The 12,603-nt window shown below is 35.4% G+C and overlaps 1 protein-coding gene across 1 annotated transcript in view; it reads right to left on the bottom strand.

Moving 5' to 3' along the window:
* Positions 1-758: 758 nt before the first annotated feature.
* The window catches only part of CDH12 (cadherin 12), a 440,616-nt gene continuing 428,771 nt past the window's right edge, over positions 759-12,603 (bottom strand). Inside the window, exons 10-12 of the mRNA XM_043489178.1 lie at positions 8,373-8,490; positions 5,745-5,996; positions 759-2,297 (exon numbers count right to left, since the gene is read on the bottom strand). Coding sequence (XP_043345113.1) covers positions 1,798-2,297; positions 5,745-5,996; positions 8,373-8,490 — 870 coding nt within the window. The 3' untranslated portion in view covers positions 759-1,797. The remainder of the gene's footprint in view (positions 2,298-5,744; positions 5,997-8,372; positions 8,491-12,603) is intronic.

The following is a 12,603-nucleotide window of genomic DNA, read 5'->3' as shown; positions in this document are numbered from 1 at the left end:
GAGAGCAATGGGAAATGCAGATTCAAGTGGCCAAATTAGCACAACATAACTATCAGATATTTATTTCTGAAGTAAGCATTTAATAATAAATAGGACTGAATATAATTTGCCTACATGATTTCTATTTCTACCCATTTTCCCCATATGTGAATGTTTCCTTTCACACTTTGCAATACAAATATAATTATAAATATTTAAGAAATGCAGCTGGATATAAATGATGTCTTCAGAAATAGTCCATAAGTAACTTTTATTTTTCCTACATATTGTTTTAATATTTCAGTAGTCACTTGTATAGTTATAATATTAAGAAAATATATTCTTACTTTATAGGTAGTTACCTGTTTTGTTAAGTGCCTTTCTAGATAATGTGAAGTTCACTTAAAAGTGATGTATCAGTATATGAGTGCAGCTTACCTGTCTGCTTATAAAATCTAGTATTTCTAAGAAACTTCATCAAACTAAAAAGTAAGTTTTTTTACAAAGGAGAGTCATGATATTGTTTATATTAGAATTGTAGATAATAGGGTACAGAAGTAACTCTGAGCTCCAATAGAATGATGCTCCAAGTTGAAATTCACATTAATAAAATAAGTAAATCAACTGCCAGATCTTGCATTAGTGTACATTTAGGTGTTATATTTGGTTTGAATTTTCCAAAGTTCCTGATGTTTCATTTGTTTGGTAATTATTAGCAAATATTTTTAGAAATGCTATAAATACATTCTGCATTATTTGATAAATGTTTTATCTTCTTGGCTCATCAAAGAATCACTAGCTTGTAAGAAACTCTGAGAAGCTGTATATAAATTTATCTTTCCTTGTTTAAATCAATGACATTTTCCACAAAAATGTTTCATAATAACACAACTTAAATTTTTGGTATGACTGAAGACTGTAACGATCTGATGATTTGTTAAAACCAACCTTTCACGCACTGGCACAATATTAAAACAAAACCAATATTTATTTTCATCTGAATTTCAGCCTGAGGCTTCTTTTATAAAGAGTTTTTTTTTAATCTTCTTTTTAAAAATTTTATTTCTTTGGAAAACAATTAACATTTTCATGAACACTTTTAATAGGAACTAATATTAAGATCAAACATTGCTTTTAAAATTTGGGACTTACATATTAACTTTGTTATTATCGCATTTATTTCAATTTTCTGAAAGGGTAGGAAAAAACAAATATATATTGGCATACATTTTAAAAAAGAAAAAAGAGCAGTTTAATTATAAGAAGATGGAGTTCAGAAAGTTTTCTTTTTTCCTTAAAAGGAATGAGAAGTCGGCATGTTGCTATTGCTCCTTGACATAAAGACAGTGTCTTTGTTTTATGTCCTCTGTGTCTGAATCCTGCAATGCCATCACAGCAGAGAGTACTCTACACCGCTTTAAATGATAAGAGTTTCAATAGGCACTTTAGTGGAATTAAGAAAAATCTAACACTCTTCCACCGTGATGCCACATAGCTATCTTCGTTCTAGGTTGTCACGTCAGTAAATTGTATTGAATAGGCCTGAGCTCGTCTCAGTGTGTTTCCAAAATAACAAAACAAAACCAAGCAAGTACACACTAGAGGATTTATCTTGTGTTGGCAGAATAAACCAAAGCTGACAATATGATAAATATAGCAACTTGCTAGAAACCAGATAATCAAAGGAATCTTGTCCTAGAAAGCCGTGTGTGTGTGTGTGTGTGTGTGTATGTGTGCATGTGCACGTGTGTGATTTCTATTTATGTTCCTTTCCCTTAAATTTCTTCTGTTGGCTGTGTTTTAATCTTTGCCTCTCCCCTAAGTGACTTTATCAGGGTTATAACTCTCTTCTTCTCCAAACATGTCTGCCAAGACTTTAAAGCGGGGTCCCCAGTCTGTTAGGTAGTTGTAGTCCTGGTCCGCTTCCGTGGTCAGAGACTCTATGGAGCTGAGAGAGTCGGCTACTGATCCGTTGCCTTCATAGGCATATGTTGCCAATGAATCATATGGTGGGGCTGTGGGGTCCACATCATGTTCTTGTAGCCTTTGATTAATGAAATCCCTTATGTCTGTGTTATCTTCCACTGGTGGTCTCTGACGAGGTAAACAGAGAGAGTCTGGTTTTATATCCCTGCGAATTTTGTTATCTTCAATCACTTTTGGGTTTCTCAGAGCACCAATGTCGAAAGCCTGGGTGTCCTCCTCCCCGCCTCCTTCATCATCATAATGGATAACGTTGTCTCTGATGTCTTCTTTAGAGGTCATCAAGGTGTCTTTCTTCTTCTGCCGTCGCAGAGCTACATACAGCACAACTATGGCTAGAACAAAACAAAAATGGCAAAGTGAGACTGTGTCTGCTCATCTCTCTGTAAGAAATTAAATTGATCAGGGCTGGCTGAGTTTTTTAATGACATCCTATTATTTTCAAAGTACACATATTGTAATCTGCATGGATCCTATCTATGCTGATTTTCATTGTTTAAATTCAGTTTCATTTTTAAATTGTAGCTAAAGTGAAAACATTGCAAAACTCACAAATTCTAATAACAGTAGTCTTATATTTGACATATGTTTAAATATCTCAGTGTCAGGTAATTTGTTACAAAGTTTTAAAAAAGCAGACAGAGAAAGGCAAATATATAATTTATATGTTGAATTTTTTAAAATGGTGTAAATGGACCTATTTACAAAACAGAAATACAGTCACAGATGTAGAAAAGAAACTTATGGTTACCAGGGGAGAAATGCGGGAGAGAGAAAGTGGGAGATTGGAATTGACATGTACACACTACTATATATAACATAGATCATGAATAAGAACCTATGATGTGGCACAGGGGACTCTAGGCAATATCTTGTAATGACCTATATGGGAAAAGAATCTAAAAACAAGTGGATATATATATGCAAATAACCACTTCACTTTTCTGTATACTGAAACTAACACAGCACTGTAAATCAACTATAATCTAATAAAAAATTAATATAAAAAAGAAAAAAATAAAAGAATGGCTTGTCCAATCATACATAGAACTGTATAGCATTGAATAAAACTTGGGCCTTCCCTGGTAGCTCATCTGGTAAAGAATCAACCTGCAACTCAGGAGACCCCAGTTCGAATCCTGGCCCAGGAAGATCTCCTGGAGAAGGGATAGGCTACCCACTCCTGTATTCTTGGGCACCCCTGATGGCTCAGAAAGTAAAGAATCCGCCTGCAATGCGGGAGACTCGGGTTCAATCCCTGGGTTGGGAAGATACCCTGAAGGAAGGTATGGCAACCCACTCCAGTATTCTTGCCTTGACAATCCCCATGGACAGAGGAGCCTGGCGAGCTACAGTCCATGGGGTCACAAAGAGTCAGATCTGATGAGTGACTAAGCACACAAAATTAAACTTGAGGGGCTTCCCAGGTGGCCCTAATGGAAGAGAACCTGCCTGACACTGCAGGAGACAAGAGACCCAATTTCAATCTATGGGTCAGGAAGATCCCCTGGAGGAGGGCATGGCAACCCTCTCCAGTATTTTTGGCTAGAGAATCCCATGGACCGAGGAGCCTGGAGGGCTACAGTCTATAGGGTGGCAAAGAGTTGGATGTGACTGAAGTGATTTAGCACACAGTAAAACTTGAATATTTTTGCCCATAATTGACACTTAGATATTATTCATATCTAGATTTACCTTGTGTTAACATTGCTTTATTTCTGACAAAATAAACACAAATCACAGAAAAGCCACTTTTAAAAGCATTAAACAAGAAAGAGAAAAAGAAAAAGAATATACAATATAAGAGTCAGCTTTCCAAATTGTGTCAAGTAAGACCACAAATAATTTAAATTCTGTGTCTTACCATATTGAGATATTCTCCAAACTAAATGCTTAGTAATCAGTTGGCCTTCTTAAAACAAGATCATACTTTGAAATACTTAATTTACTCTTATCATCGAATATCTCTTTTCTTCCCCCATCAACTTATGGTCATCATTATTTTGATATATTTTTTTTTGAGTGAATAAACACAGATTCACACCATTAAGTCAGTGCTCAATTTTGCCTGGAATAATTCTCCCCTCTCCTCCATAGCAGTGGCAATAGATTGAAAGCCAAATGTGTTTAATTTAACACAACAGTGTTTGGAAGAAAGATCTTGTCACAGGGTTAGAAAGTAGGCGACTACATGATGATTAAAGCAAGTTTATTCCCTTTTCTTCCAAAATTAAGGAGGAAGATAGAGGAGATAAAGGTAGGGCTTCTGTACAATGGGTTTTGAAGAGATGTTCAGCACTTTTCACTTCTGGGCTTTATGCAGATCTCAGAACTGAAAACACTATGGTTTGTTCATCCAAAGTGTGTGTGAGAGAGTTTAAACCTCATAGAGAGACCTGCATATGTATAAAATGGCTTGAGAGTTGCCATGACTGACACTAGTTAGATGCGCTTGAGAGTCAAATAGAAGTTCCTGGACACCACAAGATTCTCATGCTTTCACTTACCCTAGGAAATATATAAAATGGCTAAGAATAAGATGATCGAAAGGGCTCTGAGATTGGCTACAGAGATCAAATAGATGGATTTGTAAGCAGACCCCGTGGCAAGACAGTGTCAACATTCAAAGCTGTGTACCAGCAATTCACACCTAGGTACAGGGTAGACACCTGGTAAATACTTAGCAAGTGTGTGCTAAGTTGCCTCAGTCATGCACAGCTCTTCCATGGACTTTAGCCCACCAGGCTCCTCTGTTTATGGGATTTTTCAGGCAAGAATACTGGAGTGGGTTGCCATGCCCTCCTCCAGGAGACCTTCCTGATTCAGGAATCAAAGCCAGACCTCCTCATTGCAGGTGGATTCTTTACCGTCCAAGCCACACATCCTAGTGAGTACTTAAAAATTTTATTTTCTATCCCAAAGATAAAGGCATGTGTGTACATTTGTCAGAATATTTTGGTTAAATAATACACATGCATAGATATAAGCTGATTCCACAGAGCCCAACTGTACCTCTGTTGCAATTTTCATTTAAAGGAATGACTGGAAAAATAAAAATAAAAATCTCTCTTTGTTTTTGTGAATCCAGTAGAGGATGAATAAGTGAAACAGAGTCAGCTGAACAAAGTTGATGGAAGAGGGAAGCCCCTGAAGTAGGTTTTCATTCTCACAGAGATGTTACAGAATACATTTTCTTCAATCCTTTCCCTTCGCTGTGCTTCTCGATATTTTAGTGTATTCTGTTCTGTCCTAGTGGAAATGGTGAGAGTTTGGATGTAAGGAGATCTGAGAAAAGTGGAATAAGAATTGCTTCTGGCCAGCACTTTAGACAGAAAAAAACAAATTCAGAGGTGCCTTTACTTTCCTGTGCCTTCTCTTCTCTTTCATTCTTTATTGAACTAGTATTGGACAACTACTCTGTGCCTCGTATCATTTTAAAGGTTCTACAATCCCATAATTACCAGGATGTAAAAAAATGAATTTAAAACTGCTGCTGCAATGGGATAGAAAAGTTCATTGCAGCAAGTGCCACAAACTGTTCACACTTGAAAATTCCCTAGGGCTTGAACATACTTTTGGTGATATTTATTTCTATTGGTATATTTCCATGTGGTGGGAAGTAGAAAATTAACTTTGATAAAAATATAATTCAGTATAGATAGTCTTCCTTCTATCTATATGCAGCAGCTCAATGAAGAAACACTGATTTACATGGTAAAATGAGAAGAGAGATACACAGACAAGGGAGAGAAAGAGAATACGTGATTAATATTGAAACCAACCTAAGAGTATAACAATGCACAGAAGGATTGCAATCAAAGCCCCAGTGCTAAGTCCTACAGGTAGAAAAATTGCTTCCACGTTACAAGACAGGATGGTGCCATCAGAGTCACATCGACAAACTCGAATAGTCATTGTGTTTGTGCTGCTCTGGACAGGATAACTGCTGTCTTCTATTACAACGGGGAGGAAATACAACTCTTGCTGCCTGCGGCTGTATCCATTTCTTCGGGTTTCAATTCCAGCTGTGTTGTCTACAAAACATGACACGTGTGGTAAGATGGTTACTATGAGTATCACTTCAAATCTTCAAGTTGGTATCTGTTAAACAGTAGGAAGCTCTTCTTGAGTCAGTAAAATACACCATATTTCAATTCTTTCTTTTATCATTATGAAAGCTGCCAAATTGTAATCAGATGCAATCAAAGAAAATCCTTCAGAAAAGAAGAAACATTAATCTTGTCTGCAGTAAGAATTAAATTTTTTATTGAGAAAGAATAGAAAATTGGTTACAAGACAAGAAATATGTTGTATCAAAGCACTTATCTTTTTCTGATATCAAAATCTCACAGAGAAAACAAACCTCAGTGGATGCTTTCTTACATGATTAGAAGAACAAAGATTATAAAGGATGAATCAGCATAGTATTTTACCTAAGAATATAGTCTTTAAAATATGACACATATCAATATACTATTTCAGATAAAATTTGATTTTTTACTTTTCCCAAGTCTATATCTATGCTACATATATGTATATATGTGTGAATATATGTATACATTTTCACTTTTCTAAAACAGCATAAGAAACATGCAAAAGAAAAGAAAATGTGTTAAATCATCAAGATTCATTAAAATTTGTAAGGAGTTTGAATCACAATAGCTATCAATTCTATCAATTGCCAGATAAAGAAATGTGATATAATGTATATATATATATATAGATAGATATACATATATTCATACACAATGGAATATTATTCAGTCATAAAAAGGAAGGGAATCCTGCCATTTGTGACAACATGGATGAATCTAGAGGGTATTATGCTAATGAAAGACCAGTCAGAGTAAAACAAATACTGCATGATAAAACTTACATGGGGAATCTAAGGAAAAAAGAAAAGTAGAACCCATAGAAATAGAAAATAGAAAAATAGTTGCCAGGGACTGGAAGTGGGGAGAAATGGGATAAAGTTGGTAAGAGGCTTAAAAACTCTTAGTTATAAGATGAATAAAGTCTGAAGATCTATATTATAGTACAGTGACTGTAGTTGATAACACTGTACTGTATAATTGAAATTTGCTAAAAGAGTAAAACTTAAATGCTCTCATAAAATAAAGGTGAAAAAAGTGTCTATCCATTTAAACCAAAAACAACTTCCAATTACACTTAAAATATAACAAGATAAAATGAGGGTATGGTAAATGGCATGAGTGGCAAATACAAGTTTAGATCATGAAAATATACTATATCATGAGGCAAAGATGATCTGGTTCATGTTATTATGAGTAACCAAATATAGATTCTCCAGCAAATATAAAATGGTGGAAAACAGTCAATACTTTGGTTCCTGAATGATATGACTGTCTATTTAGTTGCCCAAACCAATGGTCTGCAAGTCTTACTCGTTTTCTTCTTCATCATTTTTACATGAAATCTAGGAGATCTAGCATCAAGCTTATGTATTCCATCTGCCAAGTCACTAACCTCCATCCTCACAGCCGTGTCTCTAATTCAAGACACTTTCATCCATTTTCTGCAATAGTATCAAATATAGTTTTGTCTTCCTCTATTGTTTTCTACACTGGATTCATCCTGATCTGCTAAAGTGCTCCTGTGTAAACCGTTCAAAGACTTCCCAGGTCATTGGATTTGTTATAAACTCTTTAAATGGCTTATAGACAGGTTAACTAAAGTCAGAACAGCTGATCTGTTGCCAGCCTTAATGTATTTAATCCAGTGTCCTTTGTATTTTTGTAGTGATTTTAATAACAGCGGATGTTACTAAATATTAGTAACAGTGATGGTAGTATCAGTGGTGGTAGATATGTAAGTTAGTTATGATGACAGAGCTGGTAGCTAAAATTATCTTAAAGGTAATAAAGTCTAGGCACTGTGTTAAAGGATTTGCATTACATCATCTTATTTAATAAAACAAGCATGAGGTTAATTTATGGTAACTATGAAGTTGAAATTATTTAGTATACTTTAATGTATTGAGAATCTGCCATTTAGGTTGTATTGCAGTAGGAGTGAAACCTGTATTATTTTCACTAAAAAGCCTGCACCATACCATGTGTCATACAAATAAAAGAATTACTTGTATGCACGAGCAGTGCATGTAAAAGAAATGATATATTTAAAACATGAAAAGTAATTTCCCAAACAGTATATTGGTTGTCTGACTCATTAAGGGAATGCCCCCATTATAAATGGAAGTAACTTGCCTCATTAGATATAGTCTATATAGGTTAAACAGTTTACTGTTAGTCATAAATTTTGTATTTCTCATATATAGATTTCTATATTTTAAGAAGTTGAGTGCTTTTAGGAAGAGCATTGATTTCTACCTTTGTGTCCTTTTACAAAGTTGCCTGATAAAAGCTAAATTTTTACGAGGTTAAACTTACTTCTGAAGTCACGAACTGTAAAATTTGGTTTGATGGCAGCTTCAGGTGATAATTTAAAGGAGAATTGTTGTCCAGCAGGTGAAAGATCTCGGTCTGCAGCACTGACTATCTGAATTATCTGAAACAAAGTTGAGATCAGACTTGAAATCAGTCATTGATTTCAAAGGGAACTCTACATACCAGGCTAATGCATATATTTAATGAAACATGAAAGGAAACCAAAATGACATTTTAGAATTTATATCATTGGGTCAATCATTTACAAATACTTTTATAAACAGTAAAATATTTAGAGTTAATAGTGGCAGGTACAATTACAGGGTATGAACTAATTCTAAATCAATGTCCACATAACTAAAGAGAATAACAATGTTGAAAATTCTCACTAATAAGCAAAATAAAATTAAAATGTACTTGCTTGCATTTTAAACTAGACAAAATAATGCTTTCTAGCCTAAATATGAAAATACTTACTGGAGACAAAGTCTCTGATTATTTAAAAGTCCTTTCAAGGAAAAAAAAATTAGTATCATTATGTTTGTGAGAACGAGTTTTATCTTCATAAATAAGTAAAATAGTGAGAAGGAAGCAGAGGATGTAGATCTGTTTTTGTTCTTATGTCCCCCCACCCACCCACCAGTGGGTGACAATATAAATTATGTTTTCTTGGAGTTTTTTTTTTTTTTTTAAGAAGTAATCATGATCAACTTTGTTTCAAAAATTTTCCAAAATTGCTCCTGAAATATCTAAACAGTTAAAATTCTAATATTTCAATGAGACTCCCTTAGGAATTTGGTGATTAACTTTCAAGAGCCAAGCTATGACACTGATAATTCACTGTGTAAATAAAAAAATACAAATGGCTTTGAGGTATTTATTTATTAATGTATGCAATGACTTTGCATCAGGAAGAAATTGCAGGACATGTGTGCAGAAGAGGAAGGCAGGGTGCAGCTCAGGTGACCACATTCTTAGACTAAATTTGAATTTGCCAGAGGAAGACCTTAGATAATCCTGTGCACTTAGATTGATTCCATTAAACATGAGAGTTATTTGCCCCTATTTGTTTTTATTCCATGGTTAAAACTCAGACTTATGATTGCTATCTGCCTTCTATCTAGCTGTGTGTTTTGGTGGGCACACCCAGGACCACACACAAGTACATAACATATATACCCGGGCTTCAAGTTCACTGCTAGGTAATTTTTAATTTGATCATGGAATCGCTAATGAGAATTTCAGTTGCCTATTTTACTGTGGGGGTTTCCAGGTGAGTAAAGTGGGCTTCCCTAGTAGCACAGATGGTAAAGCCTCCGCCTGCAGTGCAGGAGACACGGGTTCGATCTCTGGGTCGGGAAGATTCCCTGGGGAAGAAAATGACAACCCACTCCAGTATTCTTGCCTGGGAAATCCTGTGATCAGAGTAGCCTGGTAGGTTAAAGTCCATGGGGTTGTAAAGAGTCGGATATGGGCATAACTTAGCAACTAAACAGCAATAAGTTTTACTGTGATTCAGTCACACAGGATCTATTTAGCCTTTAGAATTATCATGGATTCAACACCAAAGGCCAAATTGTGGAATACGGCAATTTAGTCTAATAATTACCACGCAAACCCTGTAAAGCTTCAATTTTCCTCAGATAAAACCGTGTACTCAGATCACTATATCTCATCTATGAAATTTCTTTAAATTATTTGGGAATTAATTTGCCAAGTTTTGCTTTGCCTTTGCTATCAACTAGCATAATTATTTTGTCATAATAAGTCGACATCAAAATTTATGAAGAAAATAACTTCATAACAAAAAAATCTTTTAAAATAACATACAGAGGTGACCTTTTTGGTATAAACTGACAATGATCTGGAATTGCCACTTGGGAGTTATTGCCCTAAGGAGCTACTGAGGCCAATGTGTCATTGATTCATCATATAAATCACTATTGACTTATGTAGAGTCATCTTTTCTCTTCTTTTGATAGGTAGAAACAGGCACAGAGATGGATAGGTAAGGCATACATACATACATACATATATATTAAGTTATTATATAATCCAAAACAGATAGTTCCTATGCATAGTTTCTAGACCCTTAGGATGACTGGGATCAAAAGCAGAAAATGCTCATATACTGTATTTCTCATATTTCAGGGTTATATTTTGTATGTAAGTGTGGCCCAAAAGGGCTTCCCTGGTGGCTCAGTTGGTAAAGAATCCACCTGCAATGTGGGAGACCTGGGTTCCATCCCTGGGTTGGGAAGATCCCTCAGAGGAGGACATGGCAACCCACTCTAGCATTTTTGCCCAGAGAATTCCCAAGGACACAGGAGCCTGACAGACTGCAGTCCATGGGATTGCAAAGAGTTGGACACAACTGAGTGACTAAGCATAGTGGCCCAAAAGAATGCAAAATGCTTGACATATAATTATTATGAAAAAGAGCTCTCAGCGACCCCACAGATTTCTTACCACTTTATCTGAGTATACAAAAATAAAGTTATCTCTAATAACTTCTACTATTCGCAATTTTTTAATTTATTAGAGAAACATAGAAACATTAGAGTTCTATTTCCAAAAGTCTTTAAATTGGCACATTACATGATTCTGATTGCTATGATATAATCAATGTCCCACATTACCTAAAAATAAAGGACTAGCTTTGAGAGATCCATGGAAGGCTCTGGAAAGTAGTAAATACCTCTAAATTGTCAAACTTTGGTAAACTTATTTTCATTTTTTGTCTGTGTGCTCAGTCACTCTGTTGTTTCAAACTCTTTTGCGACCCCATGGACCGTAGACCACCAAACTCCTCCGTCCATGGGATTTTCCAGGCAAGAACACTGGAGTGGGTTGCCATTTGCTACTCCAGGAAATCTTCCCAACCCAAGGATCTAACCCACATCTCTTTTCGTCTCTTACGTTGGCAGGTGGATTCTTTACCACTGTGTCACCTGGGAAGCCTCTTATAACTTTGCAAATAATGAAATCCAGCATAAATTTTGCCTGCATTTAAAAGGATAAAGCATTTAACTTTAAATGTGTATGTGTATATATATATATTTCTGTGTCTATTTAAAGTTAAAGGTGCAAATTTATCACTTGGGAACATATGACTAAATAAATCATCCTGTAATACAGTTAATGAAATGAATGTGTTAGTTGCTTAGTCATGCCCAACTCCTTATGACCACATGGACTGTAGCCCACCAGGTTCCTCAGTCCATGGAATTATCCAGGCAAGAATACTGGAGTGAGTTGGCATTCCCTTCTCCAGGGGATCTTCTCGACCCAGGGATTGAACCCGAGTCTGCACTGAAGGCACATTCTTTACCATCTGAACTACCAGGGAATTTTCTCCAAATTATCAAAAAAAGTAACAGGGCAACACAGTCCCCTAGAAGTTTCTGTACTGATGGGAACAGTCTGCATGTACACGGATAAAAATGGTAGCCACTTGGAAACTAGGATGAGCAAATACAAGCTACCGTATAAAAATATATAACTAATAAGGGCCTATTGTATAGCACAGGGAACTCTATATTCTGTAATAACCAATATGGGAAAAGAGTCTGAAAAAGAATGGATATGCATCTATGTATAACTGATTCAATTTTCAGTACACCTGAAAATAACTCAATACTGTAAGTCAACTATACTCCAACAAAAGTATTTTTAAAAAATTGTAGCCACTCATCTCATATAGCTACCAGGCACTAGAAACAAATAAGTGTGAATGATAACTTTTAAAATTTATTTAATATTAATCAAATACATATAAGGCTAGTGAACATCACACGACTAGAGCCATGCAAGAAATATTCTATGAAGCAGTAGGAAGCATTCAAATGGAAGCAAATACTAGATATTAAAGAAGGACATTTTTAATAAAGATACAGTTTCAAATATTAAGATATTTCCTCAAGCAAGAATTAAAACTTCAATTTTACTTAAATAAGTAGTTAAATAGTTATTCTGTGTAAAACAAATAGAAATAGACATCAAACCAAAGCATATAGATGGATTTTTCTTTCGGAACCTAGGTGCACAATATTGGATTAATTATATTCTTATTGCATAACACACTCTTACCATCTGCTCATGCCTGGTTCCTATTAATCATATTCAGTTCAGTTCAGTTCAGTTCAGTGGCTCAGTCTTGTCCAACTCTTTGCAACCCTATGAATTGCAGCATGCCAGGCCTCCCTGTCCATCACCAACTCCTGGAGTTTACTCA

This window comes from Cervus canadensis, chromosome 16 (genome assembly GCF_019320065.1).
Source record: "Cervus canadensis isolate Bull #8, Minnesota chromosome 16, ASM1932006v1, whole genome shotgun sequence".
NCBI classification, from domain to species: Eukaryota; Metazoa; Chordata; class Mammalia; order Artiodactyla; family Cervidae; genus Cervus; species Cervus canadensis.
Note: the sequence above shows the minus strand (reverse complement) of the source record. Positions and strands in the feature narration are given on the sequence as shown.